Source organism: Physeter macrocephalus, chromosome 4, assembly GCF_002837175.3.
Source record: "Physeter macrocephalus isolate SW-GA chromosome 4, ASM283717v5, whole genome shotgun sequence".
Lineage (NCBI taxonomy): Eukaryota > Metazoa > Chordata > Mammalia > Artiodactyla > Physeteridae > Physeter > Physeter macrocephalus.
This window is the reverse complement of record NC_041217.1, coordinates 42,630,689-42,652,142: the sequence shown is the minus strand read 5'-3', so window position 1 is coordinate 42,652,142 and position 21,454 is coordinate 42,630,689. Positions and strand designations below refer to the sequence as shown.

Here is a 21,454-nt window from a genome sequence, read left to right as displayed (position 1 = left end):
TGAAAATGTCCAAAATTTGATGAAAACTATCAATCTACACATCCAAAAAGTTCAACAAACTCCAAGAAGGATAAAAAATCAAAGAGAGGGCTTCCCCGGTGGCGCAGTGGTTGAGAGTCCGTCTGCCAATGCAGGGGATGCGGGTTCGTGTCCCGGTCTGGGAGGATCCCATATGCCGCGGAGCAGCTGGGCCCATGGGCCATGGCCACTGAGTCTGTGCGTCCAGAGCCTGTGCTCCGCAGCGGGAGAGGCCACAGCGGTGAGAGGCCCGCGTACCGGAAAAAAAAAAAAAATCAAAGAGATCCATATCTATAAACATCATAATCAAACTTTCAAAAGACAAAGAGAACATCTATAAAGCAACAAGAGAGAAGAGATTCATGATGTTGAAGGGATCCTCAGTGAGATTAACAGCTGATTTCTCATCAGAAAACTACAGAAGTCAGAAGGCAGTGATATGGCATGCTCAAAGTGGTGAAATAAAGACTATCAGCTAAGAATTTTCCTTCAAAAACTAAGGAGAAATTAAGAGTCCCAGATAAATAAAAACTGAAAGAATCCCTTTCTAGCAAATTTACACTACAAGAAATACTAACTGAAGTCCTTCAGGCTGAAATGAAAGGACACTAGACAGTAACTCAAATTCACACAAAGAAATAAAGAACACTGGTAAAGGTAACTACAGTTGATCCTCCGTATCCACAGTTTCTGCATCCATGGAGTCAACCAACTGTGGATCAAAAATATTACCAAAACAATCCCATAATGTTGCCAAAAGCAATACTTGAATTTGCCACACACCAGAAACTATTTACATAGCACTTACATTGTATTAGGTATTATAAGTAATCTAGAGATGATTTAAAGTATATGGGAGGATGTGCATAGGTTACATGAAAATATCATGTCATTTTATATAAGGGACTTGAGCATGTGCAGATTTGGGCGTGTATCCACTGGGGGTCCTAGAGCCATCACCCACAGATACCAAGGGACAAATGTACATAAGTAAATGTAAAAAAATATAATGTATTTGTGTTTGTGTGTAACTTTTTTCTCCTATCTGATTTAAAAGAGAACTACATAAAGCAGTAATTATGTCTGTGTTGATGGGCTTGTGATGTATAAAGGTAATTTATAGAACAATAATAGCACAAAGGAAAGGGAGGAACTGGAGCGATATGGAAGCAAAAATTTTGTATACTATTGAAATTAAGTTGGTATTGATCTGAACCATATTATAAATTAAGAGGTTAATTGTAATCCCATGGCAACCACTAAGAAAATAACTTTAAAATACTAAAATAAATGACAAGGTAATTAAAATGGTACACTAGAAAATACATTTTTAACAAAAAACAAGGCAATAATAAAGAAATAGAGAAACAAAAAGACTTACATACATAAAATAGCAAAATGAAAGTCATAAATTCTATCTTTCAGTAATTACATAGAAATGGACTAACACTCCAATCAAAAGGCAGATATTGGCAGAATGGGCTTTTTAAAAATTGATCCAACTACGTGCTATCTACTGGAGACACATTTTATATTAAAAGACACAAATAGGTTGAAAGTAAAGAATGGAAAAAGATATACCAAGGAAACAGTAACAAAAAGAGAGTTGCAGTGGCTACACTAATATCAAACAAAATAGAATTTAAGACAAAAATTGTTACTAGAGACAAAAAAGAACATTTTATAATGATCAAAAAAGGTCAATGCATCAAGAAGACATAACAAGTATAAACATACCTAACAACAGAGTCCTAAAATACATAAAGCAAAACCCAACACAATTGAAGGGAGACACAGACAATTTATCAATAATAATGGGAGACTTCAATATGTCATTTTCAATAATAGAAGAACCAGACAGAGGACCAAGAAGGCAACAATATTTGAACAGCATTATAAACCAAATAGAACTAAAAAGCATCTATAGAACACTCTACCCAACAACAGCAAAAAATACATTCTTCTCAAATGCACATGGAATATTCTCCAGGATAGACCACATGTTAGGCCATAAAACAATTCTCAATAAATTTGTAAGGATTAAAATAATACAAAATATGTTCTCCAATCCAATGGAATGAAATTAGAAATCAATAGCAGAAAGAAATTTGGGAAACTCACAAACATGTAGAAGTTAAGCAACACATACCTAACTAACCAAAGTTGGTGTCACTGCTTTTTTACCAAAGCTGTAATTATAAGGGAAACTAGACCTCTGAATCAGATATTAGAATGATTCAGTCTTCCCACAGAATGACTGGGAGGGCACAGAGGGTAAATAAAGGTATCTATTTGTCAACCCCAATATACCATGTCTCTATATCTCATATTCTAAGCTCAAGTTGCATTGAGTCCTATAGCTTCTTCTTTTCTCTATTTTAATTCTTTTACTACAAATGTGAACCCTATTGCTTTGGGCAAGAATTCACCCTCTTCCTTTGGAGCTTCAGTGATGTCCAGGACCAGCCAAAGCCTCAGGATAGCAGCACACAAAAGTGGGTCTCTGGTGGAGACCTAATCACCATGCAGACCTGAGGGTTCTCAAGCATGACAGTGTTCAGAAGTTTATTCAAAACCAAATAATAAACCCTGAGGTTAGCAAGGAACTTCTAGTAACTAACCCAAGAATTGTACTTATGAGCCTTCAGGCAATGAATTTGTCCTCCTAGCGATCACCATGCAAGAGTAGACAAAGAAGTAGCATACAGTGGCATTGAATATTTTCTCTATTTCTGTAAAATTATCAATTATTTGCAAAGTTCCCTGTGAATTATCAGCAAACTTTCAAAAATCTGTTCTTAGGACTACCATTTACAGGATATAAAAAACCGGGGTAACGAGGGCCTATCTTTGACAAAGCAGGAGTTAAAATGAGCCACAAGAAATGAGGCTCATTTGGGGTAAATTCATGAACATTTACATGGCAATTTCTAAGTGGCAGCTAATAAAAATAAGCTTGTAAAATAAGCCAGGTCTATAGCAGGAAAAAAAGTCTTATTTAACTTTCTGGATACAGATTTGTGGTAGACAGACTGGGGATATCATTTGTACTCCTCCATGAAGTTTCATCTGAAGTAAGTGTGGACTTCTCAGGGATGTGATTGTGCTGCACTCACTAGAATCCATTGATGGAAGCGTTATCTCTCTCTGTTCCAATCAGATAACCTGGTTTTGTCTCCTTCAGAACAAGAAGGCTTCTGAGACAAGGGTGTTTTTGTATCATTTTTATAACTAGACTCCAGCCCCAATCCATAATCTGGCTCTCCCAAGTCACTGATGCTGAAGGAGTCCTGGTGATGGTCCCCATGTAGCCATCTGGAACTTCCACCTGCTTTGTTTCAAACCCCAATCTCAGGTATGTTGGAAGAAGCCAAGAAGAAGAAAACCAGTCACTACTGCAGAACTCTGAAAAGGTTCAAGAACTGAAGGCACCAAGGTTAGTAGTGTAAGAGGAGCTGAAAATAGAACTGGCTGAAAGTTTATATGGTTTACTGTTAGGCCGCCAGACTCCTTTTCCCATCTTGCACACCCACACAGTTACTCCTCCTTGACCTCAGCAGAATACTGAAGATTTACTTTCAGAAGAGGATGAACCAGAGGGACTTTGGACTTAAGAAGACCTTCAGGAATGCCATTATGAAAGCAGAGGGATTAATGAAAAGTCTACATGCTGAATAGTGAGAATCACGCCACCTTCCCCCACCAACTCAAATTCTTCCTTGTAGCTCTGAGACCACTGGACATCAGGCTTATACCAAGTCAGCTCAAGAGAAAATACTTGCAGAATCTAATAGCAGCTGAGGAAGTCTCCCCACAAAATGGCCAGGTCCCAGCCCAATCACCCTATGGAAAAGCCCATTAGTCAATGAATCCCTTTCAAGAACAGGCAGACCTTCCATCAGCTTTTTAGTGCTCTACTCTTAAATATACGAGAACAGCAAAAGATCACTAATCATTTGAAAAAGGTCTCTAACGTCAAAGATAATGACCAAAACAAACAACCAGAAAAAAAACTCAGAGACATTCTAGATTACAAAAAGAAAATCTCAAAAAGCTCTCATTAAAATCTTTAGAGAAGGGCTTCCCTGGTGGTGCAGTGGTTGAGAATCCACCTGCCAATGCAGGGGACATGGGTTCGAGCCCTGGTCCAGGAAGATTCCACATGCCACGCCTACCTCAAGAAACAAGAAAAATCTCAAAGAAACAATCTAACCTTACACCTAAAGGAACTAGAGAAAGAATAAAAAACAAAACCCAAAGTTAGCAGAAGGAAAGAAATCATAAAGGTCAGATCAGAAATAAATGAAATAGAAACAAAGGGGGATTCCCTGGTGGAGCGGTGGTTGAGAGTCCGCCTGCCGATGCAGGGGACACGGGTTCGTGCCCCGCCGGGAAGATCCCACATGCCGCAGAGCGGCTGGTCTTGTGAGCCATGGCCGCTGAGCCTGCGCGCCCGGAGCCTGTGCTCCGCAACGGGAGCGGCCACAACAGTAAGAGGCCCGCGTACCGCAAAAAAAAAAAAATTCTTTAGAGAAGATACTGCACTTGAGAAGCCAAGAGCACGATGCTATTTTAAAAATTAAAAATTACATTCACAAAATAAGAAAATGCTGTTGGAACTTTTAAATGATATAAAAAATGAAAAATTAGAGGAGCTAAAAGTTATGTAAAAATTGCAAAAAGTAGAACAAAGAGACAAACAGATGATAAATGAGATTTTTTTTTTAAAAAAGAGGATTAATCCAGGAGTTCTAAGATGTCAATAATAAGAGTTCCAGATAAAGAGGCCAGAGAAAATGGGGCAATTAATTTTTTTTTTTAATTCCTAGAATTGGAGAAGATGCATCTGCATCTTGAAAGGACACATCACTGAGTGCCATTCATAATTTCTTTAAATAGATACACACAAAGACCCATCATTGGGGTCCCTGAACATAAATTATTACTCAGCTCAGAGAAAGAAAAAGTCAAACATCAGCAGCATAAATAAGGGACTTTTTTGGATTCTGAAATGCCAGTAACAAATATATATTATGAAAGCAGAGATTTAAGTCAAATATTATAAACTAAATAATATCTTACATGCATTAAAAGAGCTTCCTATTTTAATGAAAAACAAACAAAAACAGAAAAGATTTTTTTATTGGGAGTATATTCAGATAACTCATAAAAACTAAGGGGAGAATCTGAATTCTGTATCAGAAATTTCTTTTATTAGCTGTTAAAATAAATAGTTCATAACAATTAGAAATGTCTATTTTCCTAGATCTCAGTTCAGTTAATTTTACATTTATTTATATAGGTTTAGACTATATTCCCCAGTTATTTTTCTTTCAGCATCTTAAATATGAAAGAGACAACAATATTAATAATGGTGAATTTAATTAATAATAAAATCAACATGAGAATTTGTGTTACCTTGAAATATACCCAAACTCTTGACATTTTAAATTAATTCCTGTTCATCTTATGGGCCATACACTCACCCTGAGGATCAACTTCTTTAGCTAGTTTCAGTGCATCTGAGTTTGCAAGATCGGTGTTGGCTGGGGTAACAGCCAAAATCAGACAGCTCTCCCGTGTGATGAACTGCATAATCATTTCTCTGATCTGGTACTCAATATCTGGTGGCTGATCTCCCACGGGCACTTTAGTAATTCCAGGAAGGTCAATAAGGGTTAGATTTAACACTGTGGAAAGGAAGAAAAAAAAAAAAGGTTTTACATATACCGTCAATGCTGAAAGATATCAGCAATGCAGAATCATGTGTCACTTTAGTAGAAATAAAACAAGCTGAGCTTTACATATTATGTATCTGAAGAACTTTGACTCACGTGCATAGAATAAAAAGGATAGAATTCAAAATGGCTTTTCAAGTTTTCTCTATTTTTATAATATGATTGTGCTAGGCCAAATGATCATTTTAACATAATTTAAAAAGCACTGATTTGCATACCTAATAGTTTTCTCAGAGAGCTGTCACAATTGTATCCGGGGGCTATAACTCAAACACTGAACAATAAGTGAATATGCTGTCTGCCAGTCTTGTACATTGTCTTCAAATGGTGTAAAACTTCTCTGGGTAAGGTTTGCCCTTCCCTTTAAAAATATCATACATTATTTACAGAGTGTTAGCCACTTAACCTATAGGAAAGCCGTTAGCCGTTCATGGTGCCATGAGGTTTAGTGTGCAGGCTATACAGCCAGACTCATGGAACACCATTTTGGGAGCCCAGGAAACTACCGAGTCAGTGACTCCAGTCCCGACCTGGCTATCATTCTCTCTGCACGCTACGTTGTTGGCACCAAGTCCTCTTGGGAAGTCGTAATTAAGCTTATGTCACTCATGGTCCATTTTAAAAGCAACAGAGCTGGGTGGAAGATAGGAGATTAAAATCTGCCCCAGGGGCTTCCCTGGTGGCGCAGTGGTTGAGAGTCCGCCTGCCGATGCAGGGGTCACAGGTTCGTGCCCTGGTCCGGGAAAATCCCACATGCGCGGAGCGGCTGGGTCCGTGAGCCATGGCTGCTGAGCCTGCGCGTCCAGAGCCTGTGCTCCGCAACGGGAGAGGCCACAACAGTGAGAGGCCCGCGTACCGCAAAAAAAAAAAATAATAATAATAAAATAAAATAAAATAAAATCTGCCCCACTAAAATCTTAGTCAGAATGGAGGCTATTCTGTATCACACACCAGGAACTGGGTATCTGACGAGTTTCTGCTGACAGTCTGGGGGAAAAAAAAAAACCACAGTTGATTCCTCAGGAAGAGATTAAAGAGGAATATATAGGACTGAAAGAAAATTCATTAAGGATAACTCAACCATAGTACCATGCACCTCTAAGATTTTTGCAAAAACTGAAGATATTAAAAATGGAAGTTTTCATGCATACCTCTTCGGAATTCTAAAACTTTAAGATAAACATAAAGAAAACTTTTTAAAATGACGTACTCAATTCTCTTTTAAAAGTTATCTCCTCCTGTCTCCCCATAAATAATTTTATGAGCTGTTTGGATAATACCATTTACTGAGGTATCTAAGCACAATCCTAGAAACTCGGTATTTTTTGAGAGAAAAAAAAATCTTCTATAAATACTGTATGTTAATTAATATAGTAAAAATTTTTGAGGACAAGAATTTGGAATTTTGTTATTTTACTTACCATGTGGGGAATAGACCCGTAAATTAATGGGTATGGAGGAAATCCCTTTATTCATTCCGGTTACTCTATCTGTTTCTGCTTCAATCTCATGGCGAACTTCATCAAAGTCTGTAATTTTTTTTCCTTTGCAATGTAGAAATTCTGCATATTCTACAAAAGACAAATTAATACAACCTAAAATTCATGTACTCCTGCAATAATAAGGAAATAATGCCTCTTTAATTACAAGTCAAAGTATACAGTATTGCCTCTTCAGCCATCACAATGAGAGAACACAGTAGTTACCAAAAAGCACAGTTAATACTTTAGAAATATTAAACAGTTCAAATGCTAAGGCTGCTAAATTTCTGATTTTCAGATAAGGAATTAAGTATTATAAGCAGTCTTTAAACCACCTAGCCTACTAAATAAAGAGAATTCTGGCCCTCCAAATGATGAAACAAATAATAGCAACCAATTGTCAAAGAAATTAGAGCTAGGGTACACAAAAAGCCTACCTACTAATTCTATTAGAATGTCCTTTTTCAATATCACCACTTTATCACGATGGAATGCTAAATTATATAAATATAGCTTCAGAAGGCAAGAAGATTTAGAAACAACATTTGCTTTATTCTTTAAAAAGAAATAATATATGGAATATTTTAGCTTTAAAATATACTATTCAAAATACCACACCAATTTCTTTAATTAAAAAGATATTTTCTCAAGGAAAAAAAGAGGATATTACAAGAAACTATTTACCTGCAATCTAAAGAAAAAAAAAATCAGTATCTGTAGGCAGAAGGAAAAACTCTAAAGTAACGATATAATAACAGAATATTAGTTTTTTTTAAATTTCAGTAACATCTTGAAACTGTTGTGCTATCAATTTCTATATCCGCTTCCAGAGATATCAAGTATATGATAAACAACACAACTCAAAAAAGGAAACTGATACTATTAGACCTAAAAATTTTATGATAATTTTAACAAGGGAGCAAGTCTTAACAAATACTTTAATTTCTCTAACAACTAGCTGAAGAACTGCTCCACCAAAAGTAGACTAAGGCTAGGTATCTTGGGCCAGATAGAGGCTGAGACAATCACTGGTAGTCTTTCTATGATTCCCCACCATAAATATTTAACCTTCACCCACTATATGGCAAGGCCAACAGGGAGACAACTACAAGATGTGGCTCATGCATCAATGGTGGAAGTATACACAACAATTAAGCTTCCATAGGCTTCAGAAGTCTGGCCTGAAGAGATCACTGCGTCATTTGGCATTTTCTTTCACATATTTATCCTCACTGGTGCTGTTTCTATTAGATTATAAATTCTTAGACGATAGAGACTTCATTTTATTTACCCACTCAGTGGTTAGGCCAGTACCATGTAAGAGTTTAAAGATACGTAGAGGATAAAACAATAAGAAAAATAAACAGGAACAATGGATGTCAGATCCTAAAAAATAAACAAATAAAACTTAGTAAGTAAACATGAGCCATAAATAACTTATAATAGTACTTTTCAATTCAACATGTTCTGTGGAAATTGCAAATCTTAGAACTTTTGGCTATCGTAATTATTATGTTCATAGAATTAAAAAGCTTCTGGATCAGGGACTACATTTTCAATTATGTTACTAATCAATAATTCAAGTAACACAAATGTGTACTTCTCTTGTTGCCACTAGATGGCGCCTACTTGCTTTCTCTGTAGGAAACTAATGCCCTTCCAGAAAGCTGTAAAATCAATGCAATTTTCAAATTAGATTTAAATTCATTCCTGGACTTCTGAAAATGCTTTTATCTTGGAATTGAGAGACTGGAATTGTGCAGTACCATTTCAAACCTCTGTGTCTTTTTAGGGATAGGGTTCCACACAGAGATTTAGGGATGTATTTACTGAGCTCCTACTACTTCTCAGGCACTGTTTTAGAAGTTGGGGATATAGTAAAGTGAAAAAAATAGTCTCTAGCCTCATGAAGCTTAAATTCCAGTGAGATAAAATAGTAAACAGTGTGTGTGTGCCAGATTATAAGTGCTATGGAGAAAACTGAACACGGGGAATATTAAATACTGGGGAAGGGAGGTTGCTTTGTTTTTTTGTTTGTTTGTTTGTTTGTTTTGCGGCACGCGGGCCTCTCACTGTTGTGGCCTCTCCCGTTGCGGAGCACAGGCTCCGGACACGCATGCTCAGCGGCCATGGCTCACGGACCTAGCCGCTCCGCGGCATGTGGGATCTTCCCGGACCGGGGCACGAACCCGTGTCCCCTGCATCGGCAGGTGGACTCTCAACCACTGCACCACCAGGGATCCCCGGTTGCTTTGTTATATGGCTCGGTCAAGGAAGGCTTCTCTGATATGATAAAGTAACATTTGAGCAAAGACTCAAGAAGCCATGCTTTACATAAGAGGATCCCAGTAGACTGCCTGAAGCAGACTATGCTTGGCATATTGGAGGAAGAGCAAGGAGGCCAACGTGCCTGGAGCACAGAGCATGGGGGAGAAAGGCAGGAGATGAGGTCAGAGCTGTGGTACAGACCTGGATGGTGTAGGGCCTGTGGGCCATTTTAAGGCTTTGATTTTTACTCTAAATGAATGGTAGAGCACTTGAAGCATTTTGAGTAGAGGGGAAACATGAGATGACCTAGGTTTTAAATAGAGAACTGTACTGTTGTGTTAAGAACAGACAGAGAGGTATAAAAGAAGAAGCTGGCTAACAGAATAATAAAGGTGAGATGATGAGGCTTGGACCTGGGTGGTAGTGGTGAGAAGTGGTTACATTCTAATGAAGTTTGAGGGAAAAAAACCAGCAGGAGTTGCTGATGGATTAAAGGAGAGGTATGGGAGAAAGAAAGGAGTTAAGAATAACTTCAAGGAGGCTGACGTCAGCAATGAGAAGAATTTTGAAGTAGAAAAGACTGACAGAAAGGAAGATGGTGGGGAGATGGGGTTGGGGATCAAGAGATCAGTTTGGCAACCCAATAAAAAATGGGCAGAAGACCTTAATAGACATTTCTCTAAAGAAGACATACAGATGGCCAAAAAGCACATGAAAACATGCTCAACATCACTAATTATCAGAGAAATGCAAATCAAAACTACAATGAGGTATCACCTTACACCAGTCAGAATGGCCATCATCAAAAAATCTACAAACAATAAATGCTGGAGAGGGTGTGAAGAAAAGGGAACCCTCCTACACTGTTGGTGGGAATGTAAATTGGTACAGCCACTATGGAGAACAGTATGGAGGTTCCTTAAGAAACTAAAAACAGAGTTACCATATGATCTAGCAAGCCCACTCCTGGGCATATATCTGGAGAAAACCTTAATTTGAAAAGATACATGCATCCCAATGTTCACTGCAGCACTATTTACAATAGCCAAGACATGGAAGCAACCTAAATGTGCATAGACAGAGGAATGGATAAAGAAGATGTGGTACATATATACAATGGAATATTACTCAGCCATAAAAAAGAATGAAATAATGCCATTTACAGCAACATGGATGGACCTATTGATTATCATACTAAGTGAAGTAAGTCAGACAGAGAAAGACAAATATCATATGATATCACTCATATGTAGAATCTAACTTTTAAAAAGATACAAATGAACTTATTTACAAAACAGAAACAGACTTACAGATATCGAAAACAAACTTATGGTTACCAAAGGGGAAACGTGTGGGTAGCGGGGAGGGATAAATCAGAAGCTTGGGATGAACATATACACACTACTATATATAAGACAGATAACCAACAAGGTCCTACTGTATAGCACAGGGATCTCTACTCAATATTCTGTGATTACCTATATGAGAAAAGAATCTAAAAAAAGAATGAATATATGTATATGTTTAACCGAATCACTTTGCTGTACACCTGAAACTAACACAACATTATAAATCAACTATACTCCAATAAAATTAAATTAAAAAGTTCAGTTTGGGACCTATTAAGCTTGTGATGCCTACTACACACCACCCACATGGAGAAACAGAACTGCCGCTAATGGTTGAGAATCACGCAGCTGAAAGACACACAATTCGCATTCATCTCATCTGATAAGTGTATATCTATTCTGAAATTTTTACAGAAGATGGCAGGCAAGGGCTTGAGGAAAGGTTAGCCTTTTCTAATTAGCACAAAAATGCCTTGGGGCTGGATCTGTGAGTCTTTCATCTAGGGAGAAGTCCAAGCGAGATTTATATATATTTGGAATTCATTAAAGTTAGGCAAGTAGATGAGATCACTAAGTGAGACACAGATAAGGAAGAGGTCAGAGCACTGGGCCCAGGTTTTCCAATGTTTAGAGGTCAGGAAATGGAGAGTAAGCCCGAGTGGTCAACAAGATAGGAGAAAAAACCTGGAGAGAAAGGTGACCCAAAGCCAGTTGAAGAGAATGTTTCATGAAAGGAGACTTTCCACTCCATCAAATACCGCCAACATGTCAGGTAAGATGAGAACTAAGAACAAATCATAAAATTGGGCAACTTGAGGGTCATTCAGGATATTGAAAAGGGCTGTTAGAGTGGAGTAGGGTGGGTGATAGTCTGATTGGAATAGACTTTAGAGAGAATGGGAGGAGAGGAAGCGGAGACTGGTTGCAGACATTTCTGTTAAAAAGTTGTGTTGTAAAGGAGAGGAAAGAAGTGAGAGGGCATCTGGAGAGGGTTATGAAGTCAAGGGAGGGTTTTATAAAGATGGGCAAACTAATAGCATGTTCATAGGCTGATAGTATTAATCCAGTCCTGAGGAAAAGCTGATGGTGCAGAAGTGAGAAGGGACAAGTGCTGAAGTGATGTCTCAAGGAAGAGGGGATAGGAAGCACTAGAAAGGAACATGCCAGTTCATCCATAGGAACAGGAAGGAAACAGAATAATGAGTACTGACGGACGACACAAGTAGGTAGAATTGATGGCGGTGGGAGCATGTGAAATTCATCAGGTGAGAGTGGGGATTTATCATTTTGTCGAGTCATTTTACGCCTGTAAAAACCATTTCTGTATTCTCACTGGTTAAACCCTACAAAGACTATTATTTTTACCACAAAATACCACACACACGCGCGCGCGCACACACATAGAGTGCTCCTAAATGACCTAAGAGTAATCATAGCAGGAATGTCAACTTGGGTCTCAACTATGTCCATCACTGGGATTCAGACCTGCCCAGCATATCAGAAGGACTAATGGGCAGGGACCACAAAATCCCTATTTCTATGGGTTTTAAAGAGCTTCCTGGGAAATAATTCATCCTACAGGATAGAAAATTCAGGGAAAACCTAATCTAAGTTGTCAGAAGGGAGCTACCTGTAGTCCATCCTCTACACAGGTCCAGAGACTCATAGGTCTATGTCCCCTTCCTCTCTAACAGTACAGTGATAACTGTCAGACCACATATCCTACTTTCTTATTAGAAAAACATGGCAACCATAAATACAATTCAGAATTCACAGCTACAGGATTATATTGTCAATAAGATGAGTCCTCCTAGCAACAAGATAAGCCACTCCTGTTATGGGATCCCAGCTCTCTAGCAAGCAGACTATAAATAGGTGGACAGCAGAGGTGGCATACATGTTTTTGAACAATTGCCCATAATTGCTATTGAGGAGGATCATCAATCAGCTTATCATCACACAATCCCTGAATAAATCTTGATTAGCAGTGCAGAATTTAAAGGTCACAGCTTTACTTCCCTGCTGTCCAAAAATACAATTATAAATGAAAATCTTGTAAAGGATTACCACAAGAACAATGAATCATTTACTATACTGAAGAATGTTCACATGAGTTTGGGGATGAAGGAAATTCTAATACCTAAGCCAAACCCTACAGAACATGCTGCACCAGCCAATCAATAGTTAGACTTTTTAAGAGCTTGTAAGTGTGTATCTTCTAAGACTTTTATACTGTTGTAAATTAATATGTCTAAAGGTCTAACAAACCTCATCTTATGGTCCTGAGATAAATTCTTTCTCAAAGAAAGGTACAGTTTCCAGCGGCACAAGCTCTCTTGGCATGTTCTCAGTGTTCCTTTCATTCTAAATGCTTGGTAGTTGGGCACATGGAATGATCTCTTTCTCAAACAATTCCAGGCTTCTGCCCAAGTTCAGTCTGAATGGAGAGTGATTAAATTTCTTATCCACAAGCTCATATAAAGGTTGAAGGCTATGTGTATATAAGCAATGAAATCCTAATAATGCATACATGAAATTCTTTTGTGTGTCAGTATAACCTTTCTTGTTGAAATTCATAGTATGTTTTCAGTTTCACAAAATAAGACTCTAGTTTAAAACATCTTTCCTGTTTTCCCAGTATTAAAGCAAAGGTTAAGATACATTTTTATATCAAAGAATGATTTGGGAGAAAAAAGAGGATATTAAAAAAAATCAGAGCTATCATTCTATTTTATTTTTATTTCCCTATAAAGCATTTTAGCACTGTCATTTCTGCTGATCATGAAAAACAAATTACGCTAGGTTAAACAGCTGACAAATTGTTTGGGGGAAGGATGATATGGTTTGTGCCTGGGCAGAATTCCAGTCATCTGTGAAAAGCACAGCATGACCATAAGAATTTAAATATTTCCAATATGCCCCTTCCATGGGGAAAAACATTCATATGTTTCAATTAATCAAGGTTAAGTAGAAAGGAATTATGATGGAGCACAGACATATAACCTCCTGTCAATCTTTATTCTAAGAACTAGGGTCCTCAATACTTTAGCTGGAGTTTTATTTCTAAAATGTTTTAATAGCAATGTTTTTAAGCACGGGGCACCAATGAAAATGAAGTACATTGGACACATAAACAGGGAATGGTTTTCAATGCAACTAGCTGAGTCTACTGGCTGTAAAGACCATCTAGTATGACTACATTTAAAAATATATTTCCTTAAAGGCAAAGGCTACATTTTACTCATCTGTGTTTCCCTATGCCTATCATATTTAGAGAAAAGAACATCTGTAGATTTCTTCCTTCTTCTTTAAAGAAGTCCTCTTTGCATATCATTGAGCAATTTGGAAAAATGCTTCCAGAAAGCCTTCAAGTCATTCCAAATTGAAGGCAAGAGCCTGGAATGGTGGTTAAGTAAGCAACAAGGCAAGTTAGATATGAATTATACAGACCCAGATATACAGCAGAAGTCAACTGTGTCCTAAGGTAAACAGGGAAAGTTTAGTAATCAAAAAAAAAAAAAAAAAAGGAAATCTAAAGAAACAAACAATTAACCTGAGGGAGTCCAACAGTGGATGAAAGGTAGAGGTCCCAGTCAGAGGGTAAAGAACAATAGGGTAGGAATAAGAAGGGCCAAGATTTCATGGCAGACAAAAGGTGGGTGCTAGGCAGGTATCAGAGACCAGCTGCAGAGACTAGGGGTTAGCATCAGGGCTCTGGTACTCCTGAGGCAGAGGAGGAGGCCAAAACAGAACTCCGGACCCAAGTGAGCCAGATGGTCCAAGGCAAAAAAACAAGGTGAGAATTCAGTCATGAAATGGGAGGTAGAGCTTTTTTCACAGGAAACACAGCCAAAGCCACCCACATACGCCTCAGTAAAGAGAGATTAATAATAGTACTTCCTTGATATTTACTGCTCAACAATGGCCTATACAGGTCGCTTGCCTAAGAGTTGGGCTGGGTCTAAAGCCTGGGTGAGGCTAACCTTACAGGTGAGGATTAAGTGGCCACAGAACAGTGCTGGCATATGAGACCAGGACTAACATTTGGCAGAAATCCATCCAGCAATAGGAATTTGTATGGAATTCTACCACAAGTGCCCAAAATAACAATCAGAGAATCAGCAGCTGTAATACTTACATAGCTCAATTTAGTTCCATATTTTTTCAGAAGGAGCTCAAAAATTTTAACAAAAATTAACTATTTCATAATCTTCGTTTCCACGAAAAACACAATTGAGAAAGGAGACCTTCAAGATGGCGGAGGAGTAAGATATGGAGATCACCTCCCTCCCCACAAATATATCAGAAATATATCTACATGTGGAACAACTCCTACAGAACACCTACTGAACGCTGGCAGAAGACCTCAGACCTCCCAAAAGGCAAGAAACTCCCCCACGTACCTGGGCAGGGCAAAAGAAAAAAGAATAAACAGAGACAAAGAATAGTGATGGGACCTGCACCAGAGGAGGGAGCTGTGAAGGAGGAAAGGTATCCACACACTAGAAGCCCCTTCGAGGGCGGAGACTGCGGGTGGCGGGGTGGGGGGCGGGGAAGCTTCAGAGCCACAGAGAAGAGCTTAGCAACAGGATGCGGAGGGCAAAGCGGAGAGACTCCCGCACAGAGGACCGGTGCCGACCAGCACTCACCAGCCCGAGACGCTTGTCTGCTCACCCGCAGAGGTAGGCGGGAGCTGGGAGCTGAGGCTCGGGCTTCGGTCGGATCCCAGGGAGAGGACTGGGGTTGGCTGCATGAACACAGCCTGAAGGGGGCTAGTGCGCCACAGCTGGCCGGGAGGGAGTACAGGAAAAAGTCTGGAGCTGCCGAAGAGGCAAGAGACGTTTTCTTGCCTCTTTGTTTCCTGGTGTGCGAGTAGAGGGGATTAAGAGCACCACTTAAATGAGCTCCAGAGACGGGCGCGAGCCAAGGCTATCAGCACGGACCCCAGAGACGGGCCTGAGACGCTAAGGCTGCTGCTGCAGCCACCAAGAAGCCTGTGTGCAAGCACAGGTCACTATCCACACCTCTCCTCCTGGGGGCCTGTGCAGCCTGCCACTGCCAGGGTCCCATTATCCAGGGGCAACTTCCCCAGGAAAACACTGGGCACACCTCAGGATGTTGAAACGTCACACCAGCCTCTGCCACCACAGGCTCGCCCCGCATTCCGTACCCCTCCCTCCCCCTGGCCTGAGTGAGCCAGAGACCCCAAATCAGCTGCTACTTTAACCCCATCCTGTCTGAGCGAAGAAAAGATGCCCTCAGGCGACCTACACATAGAGGCGGGTCCAAATCCAATGCTGAACCCCAAGAGCTGTGCGAGAAAAGAGAAAGGGAAATTTCTCCCAGCAGCCTCAGGAGCAGTGGATTAAATCTCCACAATTAACTTGATGTACCCTGCATCTCTGGAATACTTGAATAGACAATGAATCATCCCAAAATTTAGGCGGTGGACTTTGAAAGGAACTGTAGACTTGGGGTTTGCTTTCTGCATCTAACTTGTTTCTGGTTTTATGTTTATCTTAGTTTAATATTTAAAGTTTATTATCATTGGTAGATTTGTTTATTGATTTGGTTGCTCTCTTCCTTTTTTTTTAATATATATATATATAAATTTCTCCTTTTTCTCTTTTTGTGAGTGTGTATGTGTATGCTTCTTTGTGTGATTTTGTCTGTATAGCTTTCCTTTTACCATTTGCTCCAGGGTCCTGTCTGTCATTGGTGGATTTGTTTTTTGGTTTCATTGCTCTCTTCTTTCTTTCTTTTTTATTTATTACTTTCTAATTTTTTTAGTTTTTAATAATTTTTTTATTTTTTATTTTAATAACTATATTTCATTTTATTTATTTTTTCTTTCTTTCCTTTTTTCTCCCTTTTCTTCTGAGCCGTGTGGCTCACAGGGTCTTGGTGCTTCAGCCAGGTGCCAGGCCTGTGCCTCTGAGGTAGGAGATCCAAGTTCAGGATCTCCTGAACGAGTCTCGTCCACCAGAGATGTCCTGGCTCCACGTAATATCAAACAGCAAAAGCTCTCCCAGAGATCTCCATCTCAACACTAAGCCTCAGCTCCACTCAACGACCAGCAAAATACAGTGCTGGACACCCTATGCCAAACAACTAGCAAGACAAGAACACAACCCCACTCATTAGCAGAAAGGATGCCTAAAATCATAATAAGGTCACAGACACCCCAAAACACACCACCAGACATGGTCCTGCCCATAAGAAAGACAAGATCCAGCCTCATCCACCAGAACACACGCACCAGTCCCCTGCACCAGGAAGCCTACACAACCAACTAAACCAACCTTAACCACTGGGGGCAGACACCAAAAACAAGAGGAACTACAAACCTGCAGCCTGTGAAAAGGAGACCCCAAACACAGTAAGTTAAGCAAAATGAGAAGACAGAGAAACACACAGCAGATGAAGGAGCAACGTAAAAACCCACCAGACCAAACAAATGAAGAAGAAACAGGCAGTCCACCTGAAAAAGAATTCAGAGTAATGATAGTAAAGATGATCCAAAATCTTGGAAATAGAATGGAGAAAATACAAGAAATGTTTAACAAAGACCCAGAAGAACTAAAGAGCAAACAAACAATGATGAACAACACAATAAATGAAATTAAAAATTCTCTAGAAGGAATCAATAGCAGAATAAGTGAGGCAGAAGAATGTATAAGTGACCTGGAAGATAAAATAGTGGAAGTAACTAGCACAGAGCAGAATAAAGAAAAAAGAACGAAAAGGATTGAGAACAGTCTCAGAGACCTCTGGGACAATATTAAATATACCAACATTCGAATTATAGGGGTCCCAGAAGAAGAAGAGAAAAAGAAAAGGATGGAGAAAATATTTGAAGAGATTATAGTTGAAAACCTCCCTATTATGGAAAAGGAAATAGTCAATCAAGTCCAGGAAGCACAGAGAGTCCCATACAGGATAAATCCAAGGAGAAACACACCAAGACACATACTTATCAAATTATGAAAAATTAAATACAAAGAAAAAATATTAAAAGCCACAAGGGAGGGCTTCCCTGGTGGCACAGTGGTTGAGAGTCCGCCTGCCGATGCAGGGGACATGGGTTCGTGCCCCGGTCCGGGAAGATCCCACATGGCGTGGAGCGGCTGGGCCCGTGAGCCATGGCCACTGAGCGTGCACGTCCAGAGCCTGTGCTTCGCAACGGGAGAGGCCACAACTGTGAGAGGCCCACATACCGCAAAAAAAAACAGAAACAAAAACAAAACCAAATGGAGGCTAAACAATACACTACTGGGACTTCCCTGGTGGCACAGTGGTTAAGAATCTGCCTGCTAATGCAGGGGACACAGGTTTGATCCCTGGTCCTGGAAGATCTCACATTCAGTGAAGCAACTAAGCCCGTGTGCCAAAACTACTGAGCCTGCTCTCTAGAGCCCGTGATCCACAACTACTGAAGCCCGTGAACTGGAGCCCATGCTCTGCAACAAGAGAAACCACCGTGATGAGAAACCCGTGCAGCACAACGAAGCATGGCCCCCGCTCGCCACAACAAGAAAAAGCCGGGCGCAGCAATGAAGACCCAATGCAGCCATAAATTAATTAATTATTTTTTTTTAAAAGTGTTCTGAAGAACCTAGGGGCAGGACAGGAATAAAGATGCAGACGTAGAGAATGGACTTGAGGTCATGGGGAGAGGGAAGGGTAAGCTGGGACGGAGAGAGTGGCCTGGACTCTCTATATACACTACCAAATGTAAAATAGATAGCTAGCGGGAAGCAGCTGCATAGCACAGGGAGATCAGCTCAGTGCTTTGTGACCATCTAGAGGGGTGGGATAGGGAGGGTGGGAGGGAGACAGAAGAGGGAGGGGATATGGGGATATATGTTTATGCATAGCTGATTCACTTTGTTATACAGCAGAAACTACCACAACATTGTAAAGCAATTATACTCCAATAAGGATGTTTAAAAAAAAAGACCATTCCACCCCCCCGCCCAAAAAAAAGAAAAAACACAATTGAGAGATAAACTATATTCCAAATACTAAAACCAACTAGGAAGCAGGTCAAGCACTTGGCCAAAAATTGCAAAGTGGATAATTAAGTCTCAGCAGCATCTGACATGATTTTCCTCCTCTTCCTTGCAACATTCTCTTCTACTGACTCCCATTATTCCAACTTTCCTGACTTTTTCTTCTTCCTCTCTTACGGCTCCTTCACCATATCCTTTGCTCATTGTTCCTTCTCTTCACCACTTCTAAATATTGGAGTGCAGCTAGACTTCCTCCTAGACCTTATTTTCTTTGTCATCACTCTCTCTCCAGGTGGATATCCTATCCTCTCTTATATAATCTATTGGCCTTTAAAAAAGTATATATGTATATATATATATATATATATAAACACATGTAATATATATATATATCACATATATATCTCCCCAAATTCATGTCTCAAGCATTCTAATTCTAATGTTTAATTGACATTTCCACTTGGATGTCTAATAGATCTCAATATTAACATGTCCAAAACCAAACTTTTAATCCCCCATTGCCTTCCCCTCTCATCATCCACACTTCCTCCTCCTCCTGTCTTCCACATCTCAATTATTGATACTACCATTGAATCAGGTCCTCAATCAAAAAACAGCTATTTCTGCATCCTTCTTTTCCTCTGCTCGCTCCCAGTCATCTCACTGCCTCCACTGTGGCCATCCTCCTTCTAAGCTGACGCCATCTGTTACCTGGACTACCGTAAAAGCATCCCAACTGGTCTTCCTGATTCCACTCTTGCTCCACTGAATCCATTCTCCACATGGCAGCTAGAGAGATCTTTCTAAAGCATATGTCAGATCATGTCTCTTCCTTTTTAAAAAATTTTACTGGTTTTCCAGATCAGTCAGAAATATTCAAATTACTCTCCCCAGCCTACAAAGTCCTAGACAGTCTGAACCCTGTGTACCTGTATCTGTAACACTATTTCTACCCTCTTTGCTCAAAACACTTTAGCTGCAACATCCTCCCCACCCCAGGGTCCCTCTACAAGGTGGTCCTCTTCTGGAATGTCCTTCATCCAGATCTCTGCATGTGTGGCTCCATCCTGTCATTTACTTCTCATCCAAAATATCATCTCTGATTTAGAAAGCCTTCCTTGATCAGGCAAAGAAAAGTAGCAACTCAGTCACACTCTATCACATCATCTAATTTACTTTCTTCTGTGCACATAATCATTATGTGAAGATTTTATTTGTTTTTTATTGCCTGTCTTCACCTACTGGAATATAAGCTCTATGAGAACAGGAACATTATCTGCTGTACTCCCAGTACCTAAAACGATGAATTGCATCTATTGGGCATTCAATATATATATTTTGAATTAAAGAGCAAATAAACGAATGAGTAAAGGAGTGAATGAATCAACAAATAAACACTGGCGGACACCTGAGGTTTGTGGGTATTGAGAAGAAAATGATCATAAATATACGGCTTTTGACATGTTGAGTTAGATATCTTTGAAATATCCAAGTAGAGCTTCAAGCAGTCAGCTGGAAATACATGTCTGGAGTTTAGCCCAGGAGCTATAAATGTGAGATTCATAGGTGCATGAGTTGTAACCGAAGTCATGGCATAGAAGAGATTCCCTAAGGGAGAATATGAAATGACACAGAAAGGAGCCTTGGGTAGGTGCAAACTTTAAAGGCCAGGTAGAAGATAATGCATCAGCAAAAGAGACAGAGAGAGTTGGCCAAACAGATAGAACAAAAACTAGGAGTATTTTGGCATTATGGAAGCTAAAAAAATAGTGTATGTTTTAAGGAGAGAATAATTAATAATGTTAAAAGCTGTTGAAAGGGCAAGGTAAATACTAGCAAGTGACTATTGGCATTTATAGAAATTGAGTATGTATTACATAGTTTCCTGTATCCTTAAACAATGTTCTATACATAATTTAAATATTTCTTGTTATTTCAAAGGTTTTTGCTATAAATTACTTTGCTAACTTACAAATTGTTTTATCTTTTGTATGCTTTTTTTTTATTGTGTCTCTTCTTCTGTTTTTAAGACATATTCCCATTCTAACTTGCAGCATTATATTTTATTCTAGACTGAGAAGTCCAATAACCTAGTATGTATGGTCTGACTCTAAATTAAGACTGGAATTGACCAGAGTAAGGCCACGACCCTGCAAAAATGAACTTTAGGTCATAGTCTTTGTAATATTAATTTTGGCTGCCCAAGACTCTTTTTACTTCCTCCTGATAATCAGCTAAGTTTAGAAAGTGAAAAGAGGTTTCCAAATAAGTGAGTTATTACAGTATTATTAAAGAGTAAAGCATGTACAATTTCAGAAACAGCAAACATTTCAATGTTACTTCTTGTTTTAAGAAGACAAAAATAAGGTGATCCACCGGTCAGAATGGCCATCATCAAAAAATCTAGAAACAATAAATGCTGGAGAGGGTGTGGAGAAAAGGGAACACTCTTGCACTGCCGGTGGGAATGTAAATTGATACAGCCACTATGGGGAACAATATGGAGGTTCCTTAAAAAACTACAAATAGAACTACCATACGACCCAGCAATCCCACTACTGGGCATATACCCTGAGAAAACCATAATT

General features: G+C 39.4%; 1 protein-coding gene across 1 annotated transcript in view; it reads right to left on the bottom strand.

Moving 5' to 3' along the window:
* Window positions 1–21,454, bottom strand: part of LOC102977482 (dynamin-3) — a 306,536-nt gene that overhangs the window by 139,992 nt on the left and 145,090 nt on the right. The window contains exons 3-4 of the mRNA XM_055083872.1: window positions 7,178–7,327; window positions 5,505–5,708 (exon numbers count right to left, since the gene is read on the bottom strand). Of these exons, the coding sequence (XP_054939847.1) occupies window positions 5,505–5,708; window positions 7,178–7,327 (354 nt within the window). The remainder of the gene's footprint in view (window positions 1–5,504; window positions 5,709–7,177; window positions 7,328–21,454) is intronic.